Here is an 18,444-nt window from a genome sequence, read left to right as displayed (position 1 = left end):
TTTTTGTTTTGTTTTGTTTTGTTTTTAAGAGAAGCCCAGTACCCAATTTTTCATGTGAAATCTCCTGATTTTTAAATGCTGGAAATTAATCGCAAACCATTTTAAAAACCACATGTGTCATACTAAGCACATCTTCAGGTCAGCACCTGTAGCCACTGCTCAAGTCTAAATGGGAACCTCTCACTTACCTGCGGGACTTCCCAGCAGCCCCTCTGGGTACCTTCACTGTCAGCCAGCAACACTGCTCACTTGAGGCAGCTCCCCAGCAGCCCCACACTAGGTGAAGCACCCCTTTACTTCCTGGCCCTGTTGCACCCCACTGGAGGTCATGCCATTTGATGAGATCCCAGCCTCGTGTCCTTGCTGCATCCTCCATGCACCCTCTAATCCTCCTGCACCCCATCCCCCCACCTTTACCCAACCCACTGCAGACCAGTTTATGTTGGGTTCAAGGTTTCCCACATCTCGTCTCTCCAGTCCTTGGCCTCTCCCCCAGGATGGTCTCCCCAACCCTCCCTCCGCACTCGCTCCCACAAACTCACAAATGACCACGATTTCAGCTGCTGTCCTCCCATGCCACTTGCTCTGACCCAAAGTCCCCTGAGCCTGCTGGGACCTGGGATCCATCAGTCCACGTCCTGTCCTGGCATCCTCACTCCTTCTCACCCTCACTCAACTCTGTGGCCAACCCCATCATCCCTCTTGTGCCACCCCGGCTCTGGGGCCCATCAGATTCTCCCAGCACCTCTCCCTTTCCCTGAATCCTGACTTCCTCTCCAACTCCACACCCAGCTGGAGAAGGCAGAAGGAAAGACGCCTCGCCACACTGCCCTCACCACTCACCGAACTCCAGCCACTAACCTCAGGTGGGAACCTGGTGCTTTCCAGAAGCTTGGGCACTGCCTAATGAGCACTGCTCCTGTGAGCTCTTGGCGATCTCTACCTCCTTTCCTGCCTGGTGCCCACGCTCATTTTCCAATCAGAAAGCAGAGGTGGGGCCTCCTCTGGTGGCACAGCAGTTGAGCACTGGGCTGCAAAGCTGCCCGCAGCCTCTGCAGCGCCAGTTCGATCCCCGGCCACCAGCGAGGGTCCAACATGGCGCGGAGACCTCGCTTGCCACGCCCGCTGCTCCTCTCAGCAGTGTATTTCGTCAGTCTGCCTGTTCTGTTCCCCGCTCTGGCTCTGGTGTACTCTCTCACCCTCCCGCATTTCTGACTATACTCAGTGTTTGTATGAATAAATAAAATCTTAAAAAATAAAAAAAGAAAGAAAGCAGAGGTGGACCTCCCTGGTGGCCTAGGGGTTAAGTCTCAGCTCTATCACTGCTAAGGCCTGGGATTGATCCCCACCAGGGAGCTGACCCACACATGGCGCAGCAGACCTCTCTCCTATTCCACCCACTGCTCCCCTCACAAGGGTATTATAGTCCTTTTGCCTGTTCTGCTCCCCACTCTGTTTCTGGTGAATCCTCTCACCACCCCACACTTCTGGCCTACACCCTTGTCCTTCAAATCAAAAACAAATAGAATGAAAAAAAAAAAAGAAAACAGAGGCATCCACAGCACCTCCAAACTCAGATCTGCACCCTGTATGCTGCCTTGTGTCTTGTGAATGGACCCCGAGCCTTCCTCCTGCTCCATGGATTATCTTACTCACTGATGTGTCCATCGGAATACCTAAAACAGTGCCTGATACACCTGGAATAGACAGTATTTCAGCCTGACCACAGTCCTCTACTGCCACTGTTCAACTGAAAGGGGCCAGGACTGTGGGGGGTTCCTTCTGGACTCACCTCCCTCACTGTGGCTATCAGCAGTTTGACCACAGATGGTTGGAAATGGGTCCAAAAAATGACCCTGAAACAGTTTATGCCCCAAAATAGGTGCTCGGCCACCCCACTGGCCTGTGTGTCCCTCTGGTAGAATACAAACACAGAATGCAAAACAGGACGACCTGCAGCCACTAGGGCCTCAGTGCCCAGGAAGCGTGTGCAGGATGCCCATGCAGGGAGCAAGTGCCTCCAGCCAGCCACATCCTGGCATCTGCAGGCTCGGATCTCTCAGAGCTGTTTCATTTGTAAATGGGGTCAGTATCTTCCCTGGGGATTGTGGAGTCAAAAAAATAATCAGCGAAGCTAGTACACTGGAGCTGCAGGGCACAGGGGACGGAGGTTTTCCAAGAACCATGGCCAGCATCAAGCCTTGCGGGGGTCTGCTGACACCAGAACAGCAGTTACAGCTTCCTGTCCAGGGACCAGTCAGGACACTGTTGCTCCATGAAGATACACGCCTCAGGGCAGTCTCTAGAGGGCGCCACCATCACAGCTCTGAGCATTCTGTGCCCAGATCCTACACCAGGCACACCTGCCTACCTCTGTGCCAGGGTGAGGCTGCTGTGGCTTTGTAGACAGGGCCACCACCACCCCCATCTTGGGCAGGACTCTGCACGCAGCCAGTAGCCCTTATCTCCCTCTCATCCAGGGAGATCAATCTGACCCCATGACCCATGGCCTAGCCCACTTGCTGGGAAGATGTCAGAGCTCAGAGAACTTGTCAACCACTGAGACTCCAGAGGCTTAGGAGTTGGGTAGCATGTGGGTACATGTGGGAGCTGGGAACTCAGGACTGGAGGTCATGCAGCTACTTGGGAAGTGGGGAGGTCCCCCTGTCGCGCCTGTGTGTTCACAACCAATTCAGGCTTCCTGCTCATACCCACTGCCCCAGGGGCATGGCTCACCCCATTGCCTGGGCTCACAACACAGCGGACCACCACCCTCTGGCTACCCCATTGCTGGCGCTTATTTGGAGGGCAGCTACCTTGGTGCCTGAACTCCAGCTCCACAGGCAGCCTCAGGGCACAAGGCAGGAGGCTGACAGCCTGCCCCCTGGTGCCAGACAAGTTGCATGAGCCCTGGTCTGAGTTCTCAGTGTTGTTCTTGGACTAGCAGGACCCATCCCTGGAGAATTTGGCAGTGGGCCCACTAAGTGTGTGTCCACCACTAGGGTGGACCAATTCAGACTTCCTGCTCATACCCACTGCCCCAGGGGCATGGCTTACCCCATTGCCTGGACTCAGAGCACTGCAGCCACACCCACATGCACTGCCCTGCTCTGCCGCCTAGCTGCTGGGGGAAGCCAGGCAAGTCACTGGCCACTGAACCTTAGATGCCCACCTGTATAAAGCAGTCAGAGGCAGCTGACCTGAGGTACTCCCAGAGAGTGGATTGGAGGCCTAGGACTAATGTCACAGTTTAAGTATGTTCAGGAGGCTGAGTTTTGTTTTGGGGCCCACTCTCGGATCTGAATAGGTACTGGGCAGGTCCCTCCCTCCATGGCCCACCCATGAGCAAGCCCCACCTCACTTGCCCTTGTGAAGGTCTGTATCATGCACACCTCAGGTGGATTCACGTTGCTCTTTTATTAGATTCTCCATAGGCAGCCTGGATGCCTCAAGCTGCTCCCCAGCTCCTCAGCCCCACACCCCATTCCTGGCCTCTGCTCTGGAGACCCAGATGAGAGTTGCCAGCATTGACCATCTTCTCCCAAACACTTGCAACAACTGGGTTTCCAGTTCCTGGGCTCTGGCTGCTTCCTTACACAAAGTCAGTTCTTCCTTTGCCTCCTCTTTGTGCCAAGATGCCCAACAGGGGCACAGTTGAGCCCTCCTGGGGAATGGGCTGTAGCCCAGAGCACCCTGGCAGGGCCTACCCATCTCGAGCCGCGTCAGTCCCTCCATAGCACAGCACAGCAGGCTCTGACCTACAGCTTGGTGTTCAGGTGGAAGAAGTGGGGTGCTGTATAGGTTGTGGCAGGAGGTACATGCCAGGCAGACGAGGCTGGACAAAATCTGTGGCGAAGGGCACTGTCGAAGGATGCTGGGGGGAAGTGCATGAGGCCAGTGGCCATGGGTGAGGGGGTTGTAGTGGCCAGGAAGTGGGCTGGGAAGGCCGGGATGACCAAGGGGCTGAAGGGGAGAGTGGCCTGGCCTTTTAAGGGGTCCGGGGTGCCGGCGAAGTTCAGTGGGCAACGCAGCATGGTGCCCCTATAGGCCTCTGGAAGGGCAGGCCCCAGGGCTGGGCCCAGCAAGCAGGAGACAGCCAAGCCAGGCCTCACAGGTTTGGCCCCACATTCCTTGGTGTCTACCTCCTTAAGAAAGGGGGACACGGCACGCAGTTTTTTGCCACCATGGGCAAAACCCTCCTCCAGGCTGCGCTTATTGTTGAGGCCTGGACTGGTAGGGAAGGTAGGGAGGGGAACAGGGCTCTCAGCTGGGACCTTAGCCATGGGGGACACCCAGCAGGCTTTGGGCTTGGGGTACAGATTGCTCTTCCTGGAGCTGCCTTTGTGGAATGCAGAGGGTCGGTTGGCATCCCCGCCCCACACCAGCTGAGACTCTTTGACCGGTAGTCCCTCCTCTTTGCCAGGAGGTCCTAATAACACTCCATCCTTAAAATTAGGGAAGAAGTCCCGGGGATGCTGGCTGATGGGTTTCAGTACCTCAGTGGGACAGGCATGGAAACAGCCAGTGAAGATGGGGGCTGACGGGCGGAAGCCCTTGGGAGCCTCCTCCCTGAGGCTGCCCCCAGGGGCCTGCAACCCCTCTGGAGGGGTCAGCCGGTGCCTGGAGTTTTCAGCCAAATCTCCTGGGCTCCGAGGACTCTCTGGAGGACAAAAAGCTGGGGCCACCTGAGGCTCCCCACTGGGGCCACCTGCTCCATGGCGACAGCCCTCCTCTTGGCACTGCAAGGCCTCTGCCTTGCTCACCTGGGCCAGGAGCTTCTTTTTGGCCAGCGGTGACATGATGCCATGTGTCCCTTTACAGAAGCTGGACAGGAGCCGCTTGTAGGCCTCAGGGCAGCCGCTGGCACCCACGAAGGACTGAGAGGGCCCAGGGGCTGGACCTGGCTGTTCCGTGTCATCTCTGAGAGGCTCCTGGCTGGGAAGCTGGGTGAGGTCAGTGGTGACATCGGTTTTGGACTTTCCTGATATCATCTAGAATGAGAAAAGGCTATGCCTCAGGGCAAGGCCTTAGTTAGGAATCCTAACCTGGGGGGCCTGGGGACAAGAGGGATCCCAGGGAGATGAATACCCAGGGGTCTCTGCTAGCCCTTCCAGTGCCTTTGTGCAAAATTTTCAAAAGGTGCCCCATCCTCTGAATGGACACGTTCTGGTGTCAGGGCGTCAGACCTGGTGAATGGGGTGCAGACTGGGCTCTAACCCCCAGGCGTCCTCACTGGAGGGCTCTCAGGTAGTAAATAACTTTCACGACTATCACAGGGTCCTGAAGCATCCTCCCTCCCCCCACCCCTACCCTACCCTGCCCCATTTCTGCCCTCAGGGCAGGGAACCTTCTAGAGGCAGGGGACAGGGAAGCCCAAAGTTAGCTGCAGGCTGCAGCAGGACTCGGAACTCACCTGGTCCCCCCGCTTCTCTTCCTTGGACTTCTTTGGCCTCTCAGTGGCCCCGTCATCCCCCCGAGGATCCTTGGCCATCTTGTATTGCTTCTTGGGCTTAGAGGGGGGCAGTGGCTTGTCATCTTCCCCCTTCAGGTGCCGCACGTATGGGAGGACCAGCCTGCGGACAGCAGGGCATGTCCACCATGAGACCAGGCATCTGGCCCACATCCCCATCTTTCTAGACCTGCTTGGACTCCAAGCCCCTCTGGCTCCTCCCACAAACCAGGAATCCCCCCACTATACAAGACAACCTACAGTGACCAGGGCCTATGCTCTTCCTCATCTTTTCCAGGAGGCTGCAGGCTGAGCTCCAGGCGGTGATGAGTGGCATGCAGGCACACGTTCCTGCAGCTTAGACGGTCACACGTCCCGCCTCCCCCTGTGGACATCAGTTGTCTACCTGCACCCCTACTCCCAGTCCCACCATGAAGGTGGTCCAGGTCCTGGAACCAGGGGACCAGCCCTCCCCTTCCCGGGTCCTCCATTCCACACCTCTCATAGTGGCGACGAGTGCATGTGGCCGCGCTGGTGCTGCCCGGGCTGCCCCCCAGTTCATCATACACATTCTTCCAGAGGCGGCGGCCAGTCACCTGCAAGGGCACAATGTGAAGGTGTGGGTGACGTCTGCCCGCTGGCTGTGGTGTCCTTGAGGTCTTGGACTCCCTCTCAGCAGGAGAAGGAGCAAAGACTAGTTTTGGAGCTGCTTCTCCAGAGGCAGGGGCCCAGACGGTTGGAGGGGGCTGGCCTGGCTACCAGCCAGTTCTCCCTCCCAGGAGCCGCCACCTGACTGCTGGCCCAAGCAGCTTTCTGAGCACAGGGTGGGCAGAACAGATGGGGAAGAGAGGAAAACTTGCTTAGAGCAGCAAAGTACCAGCAGGCAAGGCAGGCCCCTCTTCACCACTGCATGTAGGAGAGCCAAGGAAAGGGCAGGATTTGGGAGTCTGCCTCTTCCTCCTGTCTGCAGACAAGGACAGCTCTGTTGGGCTCCCCTCTGGGAGCTTCCCCTCTGGCTGCAGCAGGGTGTGCTGGGAGATGTAGCATGGTGAGAACTCAGAGGGGCTGTCCTTACCAGCTCATAGGCTCCCAGCTTCTCCACTGCCTTGTAGATCTTCCACAGGTTAACTGGAGAAAAGACAGGGCAGGGCCACTGTCAGTCTGTGTGGGAGGAGAGGGCAGCCAGCAGCCCGATCCTACGGCCTGGTCAGGCAGGCACAGACCAGCACATACCAATGGGCGCTGTGACAGATGGCGGCCAGCCCTGTGCACAGGACCCCACTGGCCAGTGAGGATGGAAATCTGGCCCCGCCCGTTGCCAGCCCTGTGCCCAGAGGGGGCGCCCCTTCTATGTGCAACCTCTATGGGCTGGCAGCGTCCAGGATCACCCAGAGCGGAGGTACCTGCCTGGTTGGGGTCCCCTGCCGGGCCCCCCTCCCTGCCTGCACCCCAGGGACGCACTCTGCTTGAAGCCGAGATGGGGCACCCTCTCGATGGGCGTGTGTCGCTCCTTCATGAACTTGTAGAGGCTGACCAGGAAGGCCTGCTCCTCCTCCCGCTCCTGCTCCTCCTCCCGCTCCCCGCCTGCCTCGGGGGAGTCCTGGGGAAAGAACAGGAGGCATTGCAATGAGCCCCCAGTTGGTGTGTGGCTGAGGCAGGTGGAAACCATTGGTAGCTGGGGAGGAATGAGGTGCCTGGCCCCCAAGCCCAGGCCCCCCAACAACCAGCCTATTGCTCTAGGCTGGAGGGATTATTCCTGAGGTCCAAAAGGCGCAGCTGTCTTAGTGCCCAGGGCCACAGATCAGGGTCCAGGAGATGGCCAGGGGCACTGGCTCGCACCTTCTCCCGCCTCTCTCCAGACCCAGATCACTTCTTTCTCTTGCTTTGCAGTTGTTACTATCTTAGCTCCCATCCCAGACTGTGAGCTCTTGGTGGCAGGCTGTGTCCCAGGCCTCCCAGCAACCCCTGTGGTCGAAGCTGAAGGAACGAAAGTACTTGGTGCTTCCTGGCATTGTAGGGCCGCGCTGCCAGGCCTGCAACCACTGAGCCTTTGCCATGGCGGCCTATGTCCCTGACCCACCAGTCTGCCTGCTGACTTCAGGGAGGGGAAGCCCTGTTCTACCAGCACACCCTGTCAGACGCACAGAAATACTGGGTTCTGCTCCCAGAGGGGCAATTTCTGCTGATGCCGTTCATCCGCCTGGTGGCTCAGGGCAGACGGGTGTGGTGGGCTGGGGCTGCAGGTGTTTCAGGTCCTGGCTGGGGCAGCCCCAAACACCAGCCGCACAAGAACTATCAGGCCTGAGAACACAAAGCTTAGTGCAGCCATGCATCCTAAAAAATATTCAGTACCATTTCAAAGTTTCTGACTTATCTAAGACCTCTGATAACCAGCCACGCAGACCCAAGTTCCCTAGGAAATGTCAGCACACAGGAGTCAGGGCAGTTGGGAGCAGGCCTCAGAGTGAAGGCTCCCTTCCCTTACTACTGTTCCTCAAATGAACCTGCTCTTCTAGTCCTACTCTCTGAATTCCAGGCAAGCTGTTAAAAATGTATCATTGTAACTAGTTTTTCTATGCAACTCAGGATTCTTACTCCAGACTGTGCCACCAGAGCAAACAGCCAAAAGGCAGGATGCTGAAGCTGACACCCCCAAAGGGCCACCCCTGGGCCTCTGCTCCGACAGCACCCATTAAACAGCCTTGCTGAGCTCACTCAGTGGTTTTAATGCCCACAGGATAAATTTGCACAGAGGGATGTAAATGTAGTTTTACATCACGGAAGAGTGCTTTTATCTGTTTTACAGATCAAGGTTCCGGGTGATCTTCATTTGATAAAGGGGTTCTGTTACAAAAACAAAGGCTAAGACCTCCCGTCATAGGTGGGGGGCGAGTCCTCCAGCCTGCCCAGCTCCCAGTCCCCAACCTCCACAAATGTCCGGAGACAGCTAGTCTGGGTGCCTCTCCTAGCTCTGCAAGGTGGGGGTAGCGAACATGTCCCCCTCCTGAGAGCTAGGGGAGTCTCTAGTTCCCCGGAGGCTGCACGCAAGGGAGGCTCCCAGGGGGTTGCCCAACTCACCTCCAGCTGGACTGGGCTCTGGCTCCTGTTCTGTTCACCATCTGGTTTAGGGGACACAGGAGAGTCTAGTGAGTCATCCCCCTCTGACTGCTTCCTCTTCCCTTTGACAGAAGGTGCTGCAAAGAGAGGACGAGGGCAAGAGGGAAGAGGGAGGGCAGAGAGAACACATGAGAAGCAGATAGGGAGGGACAGGTGATGAGGCGTGCCCTTGAGAGGCGGCAGGGCCTCCACACCCCAACTGAATCAGCCAGATGCAGATGAGTGTTCCCCTCCCTTCTGCAGCAGGTCCTCTGCCCCACTGGTCCTGGGCTGTACACAGGCACTATGGGTGCACCCCTACTGCCAACTGCTCTCCTTCCTCTGCCCCAAACCCACACCTGCTACTTTCCCCTGCTCTGTTCCAGCCTTCTCGCCACATCTTTGAAGGAAACTCTGAATCGCCTTAGAGCCAAGTCGGAGGAGGCTGGTGTTGGGGCCGCGGTATTCAGGGAAATCTTGTCTCCAAAACCTTTCCCCCATTCAGACAGTTTTCACACGAGCTTGGTGAAGTTCAGGAAGCTTTGAGTTCCCTGGTTTATGGGCCCCTGAAGCCCTACCGTGGGTGCCATAGATCCTCCAGGAATAATTAAGAGAAAAATCATGCTTTTGCAGCATCAGCCTTCCCCGAGCACCTGCGGCATTCTACCTGCCTCTGTTAGGCCACACGCACCCCTGACCTGGCAGCGTCCTAGTGACCCTTTGTTTCAGCTGAAAAGTCACTTCCTTTGGGTGGCCCTTCCCAGCCCCCAGCCAGGCACAGGCCTCCCTGGCTGCTCACAGCCGTCTGACTGACCTCCACATTTGCCCCGCTTCCTGACGGCTGGATGAGGCCCCACGCACCTGCAGTAGACACCAGGAAACCCAGAGTGAATGAGTCTCACAACAACCTGAAGGAGTGCGGGTGGTGACATGGGCTCTAGTTGACTAGCAGAGCTGAGGGTTCCAAAAGTACAACACGCCACCATTGCCACACATACAAGCACCGTGCCTGTGGCACATGGCACAGCTGAGACCAGGAGCCAGGGCTTTTGGCTACCTTTCCTTTCTCCTATTTGTTGATCTAATCAGAACATATTCCTGGTTTGTTCCAGCTCAGAAAATCCGTCCTGCTGAGAACCTGTGAGAGCTCCTCTCCATCCCAGACAGAAAAAGAGCTTCCTCAAGAACAACGCCATACCAACATGAGCCAAGAGGCCAGATGCATGACCTTCGAACCTGGTTGAAGGTTGCAATACCAGAGTGGCCCCTTTGGTGATTGTTCACATAAATGCCGCTAGGCCCTCATCTGTTCACACTGCACCGTCCTCAGCCCTGTATCCCTGGATCGTTCATGTATGTTCTCTCATTTAGTCCCAGAAGAGGTCACATGTAAAAGTGGGGGAAGCTGAAGCCAGAGAGGTTAAGTGGTTTGTCTTCCTGGGGGTTCTAAATGCAAAACAAACACTGGACTCCACCAGTCCAGTGGCACCACCACTGTGGTTGCTAAGGCTATTGCCAAGACTTTGCAAAGCCTTGGTGAGGAACTGCAGTCGGCCTGGAGGAGAGACCACTCTTAATGCTGTCCAAAGACAAACAGACTTGGGACATCCTTTTGGGTTGCCTCCTCATCATTCGAGACAGCCAATCTCCAGAACCCTGGGTGCTAATGACTGACCTCTCACCCCAGACTGATGCCTTTCCAACCAAGTCCTCAGGCAATTCTGTCTTCTCTTTTGTGAAATGGGAGAGAGAAACCTGGAGTCCTTTGCTGACCACCCATGTCTTCCTGAAATCTCCCAAGACACCTGAGCACCTGCTCCCACCAGCTTTTCTTCTTCCCCGTCTGCCCTGGGTACTCGGCTTTTACAACCTCTCCCTCCTTTCCTCCTGCTGAGGGGCACCCAAGAACTCTCTCCATCTATTCCTGTGACCAGGTAAGTTCTGTTCACTGGAGCCCTCCTGCAGACTAGCTACACTGGCAAGTTGCTGCCCTCTGGGGCTCAGTTTACTGAGCCCCTAAGAGCCCAGAGGAATTACCCCCTGGAGCATTTTAGAAACACTGATGCCAGTCACCTTCCCACCACACCTGAGTTTGATTTCAGGTCCACCAAGGAGCACAAGAGTTTAAAATCCCCCAGGGGAATCCCAGAGGGCAGCCAGGTTGAGAGTCACCAGCCAGAGGGGGCTCCAATCCCTTCTGTGTTCCAGAGGAACCCAGTTGATACACTCTGCCAGGCCACTCACAGGGAAGGTCTCCTGGAGTCAAGGACTCGGGTTACCTGGAAAGGAGGTCACCAACAGGAACTGTTCAACCCCAGACTGGAAAGGAATTACAGTTCTTGCCTAGAGCCATAAAGGCAAACACTCTTTATCTCTGTGTCTAGCGAGTCCCCAAACGAACTTGGCCTCCATTCTCTCCCCAGCAGGTTAGAGTGCGGTATGTGCTGCAGGGCCTCTGGCCCCACTTCTACAGCCTTAGATGAGTAAAGAGGGAGAATCCTTTCCCTCCTTCTCCAGCGTCCCTCAGTCCTGTCCTGGTTGCCCCAATCCTTCCCTTCCCTGATCATTTATAGATCAGGGTTCCAGATAATCTTTATTTGGAAAAGGGGGTTCTGCTGTGAAAATTAAGTTTGAGACCCCCCCCCACCATAGGTAACTGGGGGGTCCTGCCTGCCCAGCTTCCAGCTGCCACTGGAAGCACTTCTCAGTGCTTTGAGAGAGACAGAGGAGCTAGGTCTACGGGGAGCGGGAGGGAAGGCACTTCTGGACCAGCATCAGTCTCCCAGCCACATCCAGTTTGCACAGGCAGGCGTGACAGTGACTGTTGCTCCAAGAGCCAGTGAATGGCCACCTTGCCCTGAGCTTGTGTGTATAGGTTCCCTTTGAGCACAAAAGCTCAGATGCACTGTTGGTAACGAAGGATCTAATTGTGGATCCGATTACCAAGAGAAAACTTCTGCTCTCCAAAGGAACATCCCTTTTCCATCCAGAAAGCAATAGTTGTAATAATGGTGATGACCATTTCATCATTTACCTGGAACACATCTGGAATCTCTAAGGTATGACCCCAGGTAGGGGATCACAGTATTGACTAAATGCCCCTGTCTCAGTGATTTGGAATGCTGCTTTCCCCACAATCTAAAAGCTTTTAAATAGCATACCAGGACTATTTCTGTACTTTCTATTCTGTTTTATTCATGGAATGCTAGGACTGTGCATAGTTTTAATTTTTGTAGTTTTGTACAATTTATTACTCAGAGGGCAAGGCAAGCCCCCCCTCCCATGACTTTTCCCTTTCGAAAATTCCATCTGAACTTTTTTGTTTAAAAAGTGGAATCACATTTATTAATAGAAATCACTTTATGATATTGCATCTTTTCAGGGCCACATGTCTCCAGTGATTCAAGTTTCCCTCTTCAGTCCTTAGATGTTCCTTCTTAAAGGCCCTGTGCACTTCCTGTTGGAAAGGTGCTTGTGCACTAGCTAACAGTGGGAGAAAAGTCTTGCTAACCAGCAGTAGACTTTACTCCACAGACCCCTGCTATATCCACTTCACTGCTGGGAAGAGGCAGAGTGAGGTGGGTAGCTGGACCATGAGGTACCAGGGCCTCCCTAGCAGCAAGTGGGTATTGAGAGGTGCTAGACAGCGGGCTTGCTCAAGGTACTTCCTGTGTTAGGAATCTGATTTCTGGTCCACGCCATGCCAAGTTGAAGTCAGGTTTAACCCCAGATTCTAAAACCACAGCAGTTAAAAAAGTTAGTTTCAGTCACTGACTCCAAAAGAGAATATACCTTAAAGTCCCCTTTTCAAGCCATTCCCTACTCCCTTTTCCGACCATGCTCCCCCAACTCATATGGTACTGTCAGATCTCAGACTAGGCATTTTTGTATGTTGCCTCATTGAATCTTTGTAGCCACACCATGAGAATTGTTTCCCCCCTTCTAAAGATACAATGTCTGAGGTTCAGAGAGGTTCAATAATTTGCCCCAAGCCACACAATTCACTAGTGATAAAGCTGGGGTTCAGAGCCAGAGTAGTCTGACTATCCCAAGACACTGAACCCTGAAATTTAGAATTTTTTTTTTTAAATGGAAGCAGGGCAAGCCCAAGTTTCATATCTATGCTCAGAGGGGACAAACTGTTTTCCCCAAATGAATCTGCAATTTCCCATCACATTATCCTTATTAATCTAACAAGAGCCTGCCCCTACCCTACCGATGAAGAGCTGCAATCAGATGGAAGTGGGGCAGGGGCTCTGACACCACATAGGTGCATCTTTTGCCAAATCAGCCGCTACTGTGTACCTCAGTTGCCCCATCTAGAAGATGGATGAGCTAGACTCCCTGAACCCAACATCCTTAGCAGAACAAAGTAAGAAATGAGGTTTCCCCTACCAATCACAGCCAAGTACATGAGATCTGAGTGTGGCCTATTCTGCTGCTCTCCACTGTACTGCACTGCCCAGAGCAGCCTATGGCCAAAGCAGGGCCTCCAGAAACAAACACCAACAACATGGATTCTGTATGAGTGCACTTGATCTCAGAGAGGGGCTGGGGCTGTTGGTTCAAAGCCACAGGTCTCTGCCTGCCTGCCCCTCCCTCCTCCTCCCTCCCTCATATTCATATTCTCTCTCTCTCTCTCTCTCTCTCTCTCTCTCTCTCTCTCCCACTCACTCTTGGTGTGACGGGAAGGAAGCAACACTTCCTTTCATGAAAAGTCACCCACTGGGAGCACTGCGTCAATTTCAACAATAATGCTAACAGCAGCCTCAATAACAACCACCAGACTCAGCCCCACCCCCTCGCCTGAGGTTGTTGGCTTAAGTTTCTCTTAACTTGAGCTGGGGACGAAACAAAGACAGCCTTTGAAGCGGCCAGTCCACTCTGAGGCCCAGGAGTCGGCTGCCTGGCGAGACTCTGCCTGGCGGACTAGGAGCAGAGTTCCAGTGGGCGGTTTGGGGAGGGGAGATCAGCCAAGGGCTGTGTTCCAGCCAGCACTGAGGCCAGATGAGCTGGACATAAGACCCCCAGAGGCACAGGGTGCAGCTCCAGCCACAATCCTGTCTCAGCTGAGGGGTGAGGCTGAAATGAGTTTGGGAGAGCTGGGGCCAAATGAGACTTGAGAGGATAGAAGAAAGGTAGGGGGATGGGACACAAATGTGAGAGTACCAGCTCCTGATTCCCACCAGGTCTCCTGTCCCTCTTTGGCCAACTCTGGGATGTCCTAAAAGATCCTATTTGAGGATGGACTGAATCCCCACTGTCTCCTCCCACCTAGTTGAGTGGTATTTGATAATAACAGTAACAGCTCTATCTATGGACTGTTTCCTACCTCCCCATGAACTCTGGGTTCCTAGTCCACCTATGGAGAAGCCAGGCTCAGGGATGGTAAATTACTGGTCCAAGATGTGGCCCACAGTGGGGGCACAGGGAAGGACTGGAAGAGGGCTGCCTGTCCCAGCTTGGGGCACTCCCCTGTCTCTGCCTTTCCACTTCTCTCCTACAGCCCCCAGAATGACTCCTCCCGTCCATACAGCCCAGCTTAAGAGGTAGTGTGGACCTCAGCACTCCAAGTTCTAGGCCCCAGCAGGCTCCCAAGGACTTTGGATGAACTCTGGAACCCCACTCGGGGGGTCCTAACCCTCCAGTGCCATCTCCCTGGCCGCCTCTGCCCTAGTGCAGCCTGCAGGCACAGAGAACCCAAAGTCCCTAACCGTGGTGCTCAGGAGGAGGCAAGAAGCACCTGTTGTCCTGTCCTCCGTCTTCCCTCCCGCCCCCAGGGCCACACCTGGCCAGCAAACGACCCGCAAACAAAGTGAGGCTGAGCCCAGCCACCCATGCGCCTCCGGAGGGCACCCTGGCCGCTCTGGGATTCAGCATCGGGCGAGCTCCTCTTCCGTCCCCACCACGAGTCCGTGTGAGGCCGAGGACCGGGATCCCCACCCTGCCGCGCCCGCACCAAACTCTCGGGAGGGAACGAGACGCGTATCCAGGTTGCGCCCCGCGCTGGGGCTGCGCCACCGCCAAGCATCTCCACCGGCGCGCGCGCTCGCAGTCTGCGCTCCGGTCCCCCCATCTTTCCCCAGGCTGCCACCCGGTCACTTCTGGAGGTCCGAGGGGAGAAGAGTAAAGACAGAAAAAGGAAAAAGAGGAGAGCGAAGAGGGAAGCCTCTTCTTTAATGACGGAGGCAAGGGAGGGCAGGTAGCAGACGAGAAGCCCAGAGAAAACAAGGCAAAAAAGGAAAAGCGAAGAAAGGGTAGAAGGCAAGAAAGCCGCTAACTGCCTAAGGATGAGTGTACACCCCTTGGCTGAAAGAGGAACAATTGATTCTTCAAAGTGCATTGAGCAAGTTCTTCAAAACCCGCGCAGCGTCGCTTTCAGGAAACGGCGGCCGCAGTGGAAAGCGCTCCGCGCGCCCCGAGGACCCGGCGACTCTCCTCGGCGGGTTCTGAGAACCGCGGGGATGCGAGGGGGCGGGGGCCGGGGGCCGGGGGGCTGGGCGGCAGGGAAACTGCTGCTGACAGCTGTCACAACAAATTAGCTGAGACCAGCTCGAGATTGAAACCACAGCAGGAAGTGGGGTGACAGAACCGTACAGGGCTGGGTGAATTTCAGTCAAGAGACGACTGAAACAGTTTCGAGATAAACGCCCGGGAAGCCCCTGGCCGCCAAAACTTTTTGTCTTTCCTTTTTTCGAAGAGCGACCGCCGACACCCAACTTCATCCCTCCCGCGCGGGGCGGAGGGCGCCGGTGCCCAGGCGGGTCTAGGACCCCGGCGCCCTCGCCCCGAGTCCACCCCTGAGCCCGCTGCGTCCCCCACAACGGTGCGGGCGGCCAGGGGGCCGGGGAGACCTGGCACCGCGCCCTTGTCCGCCCACGGGCCGTCAGCCCGGTCCCCGGCCGGGCCGCAGAGCCGCTTACCCATGGCCCGGTACGATCCTGTGGCGCCCGCCGAGAAGCTCCGCGCGCTCAGCCCTCCACGCCCCGCGCTCTCCGCGCGCAACTGGCCCGCCGCCCCGCCAGCCCGCCGGCTCCCCGCAGCCCCGCCCCGCCCCGGGCTCGGGTTGGTGAGTTCGAGCCTTTCGCAAGCGATCCGGGGCCGCCCCCTGGCCCCAAGGAGCTCTGGGAACTGTAGTGTGCTCGTGCCCCTCCGGGCGCAAAGACCAAGCTCCCGAGATAGACTCCTGCCGCAGTGGACCGAGGCCGGACACCCAGGATTCGCCGCTGTCTTTGTGCCCTAACTGCAAACTAAAGTCCCTTTAGTGCCTTTGCTCACCCGCAGGAACTAGGGACCGAGTGGGTGAGTTACATGCTTCTGACTGATTGGAAAGGGGGTAGGCAATGTCCCAGCTCCCGCCAGGCCCAACATCGAAGTAGAAGGAATTGGTGTTACCGAAACAAGGACCCCGGTCCAAGCTAGGATTATCCTTGCCCAAAGCTGTGTAGGGTCCCAGAATTACCTGGGACAGGAACTCTGCCCTTAGTGGCTAATGTGCACAAGTCATAGGGAGTGGTAGCTGCAAGGTCAGCACCCACAGCTGGACTTCTGCTGGAGGAAGGAATGGCTTGGCCTGCACAGGTCACAGAGGAGGACACGGTCTCAGGTCAGGTCTGAGGCCACAAAGTCTCGTGGCATTATTTGCAATAGCCAAAAGGTGGGAGAAACCCAAGTGTCCTTTACTGGATGGAAGGATAAACTGTAAAACGTACATACAATGGAATGTTACTTGACCTTTGAAAGGAAGGAAATTCTGACACATACAACTAGATGATGAGCCCTGAAGGCATTATGCTCAGTGAAATAAACTAGTCACAAAATTAAAAATCCTGCTTGTTTCCATTTATATGAGATAGAGTAGCCAAATTTATAGAGGCAGAGAGTAAAATGGCAGTAGCCAGGGGTGGGGGGTAGGGGAAATAAAGAGTGAGTGCTTGATCATTTCAGAGTTTCAATTTGGCAAGATAAAAAAGTTCTGGAGATGAATGGAGATGATAGTTGCTTGACAATATAAATAAATATGTATATATATGAATGGTACAAATATATCTCTACCATATATATAAATATATGAATGGAACAAGTGGTTAAAATGGTCAATTTTATGTTGTATGTATTTTAACCACAATTTTTTTTAAAGCCTAAGGGGTTAGCACATGACTAGCTAGGATTTGAACCCTGTTTTTAACACATAGCAAACCCTCACAATTTTTTCTTGATTTGTTTTAATGCAACAGCTTTGCATTTCACACCATCACTGTCCTCATTTTGTAGGGTAAAACCGAAGTTCTGGGAAGTTCATTAGCTCAAGAACAGCTGGTAAGCATCAAAGCTCAAGCTAAACCCAGGCATTGGGGCTCCAGAACAGCCCTCCTTTAGCCATCTCTTGATGGCATCTTTAACAGAATTAAGAGCCATGGCCTGAGGAGGAAAATGGGTAAAGGGGAAGACAGAAGCAATGCTGAGGAAGGAGGGGGATACTCCAGGGTCCAGCAGGTAGCTGGAACAGAGGCATGGAATTCTGCAGCAAGGCACAGATTGGAAATGCAGATGACTGAGAAGCCCTCATACCCATCAACCTTGTTTGCACCCATTACTCTTCCACCCACCACCCTAAACAAATGGACTGGGGCTGAATTTGTTTCAACCTGGGCCCTTACCCATTGACCCTGGGTAGAAAATCTCTCCAGGCTCAATCCTGAGTGGACAACGCTGTAAGCTCCCTTGTCTACCTCATGATAGGTTGTCTGGAAGAGCCAGTGCCTGTAGATTTAGTAATAGACACGTCATTGACAATATTTAGTAACTGCCCAGAACCAGCATTATAATGGCAACTATAATAGTATGCCCCACTTTGTTCCCAGTTTACAAACTCCCAGGGAGAGCTGAGGCTGTAGTGGCAGACACTAAGATGGAATGCCATCATCCCACGTTAATCTTTTCTATAAGCCTTGGTTATCCAACGTTCAGGATGGTGATCTGGACACTGTCCAAGTTCAGGATAGTGACCTGGACACTGGACCTCCCTCCTGGACTGGATACCCCCTGTGATGAGAAACTTACTCCCTTACAAAGTAGCAGCTCATTCAACCACAGGATGGGGTTATTTTGTCATCAGGCAGCCCAGCACACACACTGTTGTGCAAAGCCTCAGCAAGTCAACACCTGTCTGTGTCAACCTGGGAACAATATGATCTAAATTTAATTGTCTCCTGAGGCAACTGTTTGCAACAGAAAGTAATTTACTAGGGCCTATAAATCTTGCAGAGGAATGATATCTCCATTTACCTCCCTAAAAGCATAAACACTTCCATTGCTCAAGCATCTATCTCACACACCTCCACCCAACCTCCCTAACAACTTCCTCCCACCCTCCTCTTGTACCTTGCTACCACAAAATCCCAACCCAGGACACCCTAAGAGGAATTGCCAAGGCCCTCAATATCTTGGTGTCTCTCTTTGTGTCCCAATTAAAACAACAACACTATAAACACGTTCTCCTTGTAAATAACCTTACAAATAAATCATTCCTCTCTGCTATCACTCCAGATTCACTTCCCTCCCTGCCTCAGAGATAAGGACTATTATCAGATTGGGTAAAATCTTTTAGAACTTCTCCTAAGTATTTTCATAAATATATGTATCCATGCTGTAGAAAAAAAAATACATAACTTTGTTTTTTGTGTTTTTAGATAAGTGATACAATTCTAATTGTTCCATCCTGCAACCTGCTTTTTGCTCAACAATAGATCATGGAGAGCCCTCTTTGTCAGAACAGAGATTTCCTTCTCTTCAGTAACTGCTGGGCTTTCTGCCTAGGTGTGGATCTATCGTTGTCTTTCATCCCTTCTTGAAGGCTTAATGTTTTTGCAATTATACAAATCTTCTGAGAACATTGT

The 18,444-nt window shown here is 54.1% G+C and overlaps 1 protein-coding gene across 3 annotated transcripts; it reads right to left on the bottom strand.

Annotated features, from left to right (window-relative positions):
- Positions 1–3,361: 3,361 nt before the first annotated feature.
- On the bottom strand, positions 3,362–15,533 carry ARID5A (AT-rich interaction domain 5A). 3 transcript variants are annotated; one of them, XM_037527871.2, is made up of 7 exons: positions 15,469–15,533; positions 8,528–8,643; positions 6,911–7,049; positions 6,525–6,577; positions 5,948–6,045; positions 5,414–5,573; positions 3,362–4,991 (listed from the first exon to the last, which is right to left on the bottom strand). In XM_037527871.2, the coding sequence occupies exons 1-7, from the start codon at positions 15,470–15,472 to the stop codon at positions 3,759–3,761; spliced, it is 1,803 nt and encodes a 600-aa protein (XP_037383768.1). In that variant the 5' UTR covers positions 15,473–15,533; the 3' UTR covers positions 3,362–3,758. The 3 variants fall into 3 exon arrangements, with proteins under 3 accessions (XP_037383768.1, XP_037383769.1, XP_037383770.1); XM_037527872.2 differs by lacking the exons at positions 6,525–6,577; positions 6,911–7,049 and having other exon boundaries at positions 3,363–4,991; XM_037527873.2 differs by lacking the exons at positions 6,911–7,049; positions 15,469–15,533 and having other exon boundaries at positions 3,363–4,991; positions 8,528–8,561.
- Positions 15,534–18,444: the final 2,911 nt, after the last annotated feature.

This window comes from Talpa occidentalis, unplaced genomic scaffold, assembly GCF_014898055.3.
Source record: "Talpa occidentalis isolate TD23 unplaced genomic scaffold, MPIMG_talOcc4v2.1 talOcc4.5, whole genome shotgun sequence".
Classification (NCBI taxonomy): domain Eukaryota; kingdom Metazoa; phylum Chordata; class Mammalia; order Eulipotyphla; family Talpidae; genus Talpa; species Talpa occidentalis.
The sequence above is the reverse complement of the archived record's forward strand: the minus strand, read 5'-3'. Positions and strand labels throughout refer to the sequence as shown.

Coding starts and splice junctions, on each gene's coding strand:
- ARID5A (XM_037527871.2), bottom strand. Junction 7,050..8,527: donor AGAGCCCAGTCCAGCTGGAG/GTGAGTTGGGCA, acceptor TTCTTTCCCCAG/GACTCCCCCGAGGCAGGCGG. Junction 6,046..6,524: donor AGCTGGGAGCCTATGAGCTG/GTAAGGACAGCC, acceptor GTGCCCTTGCAG/GTGACTGGCCGCCGCCTCTG.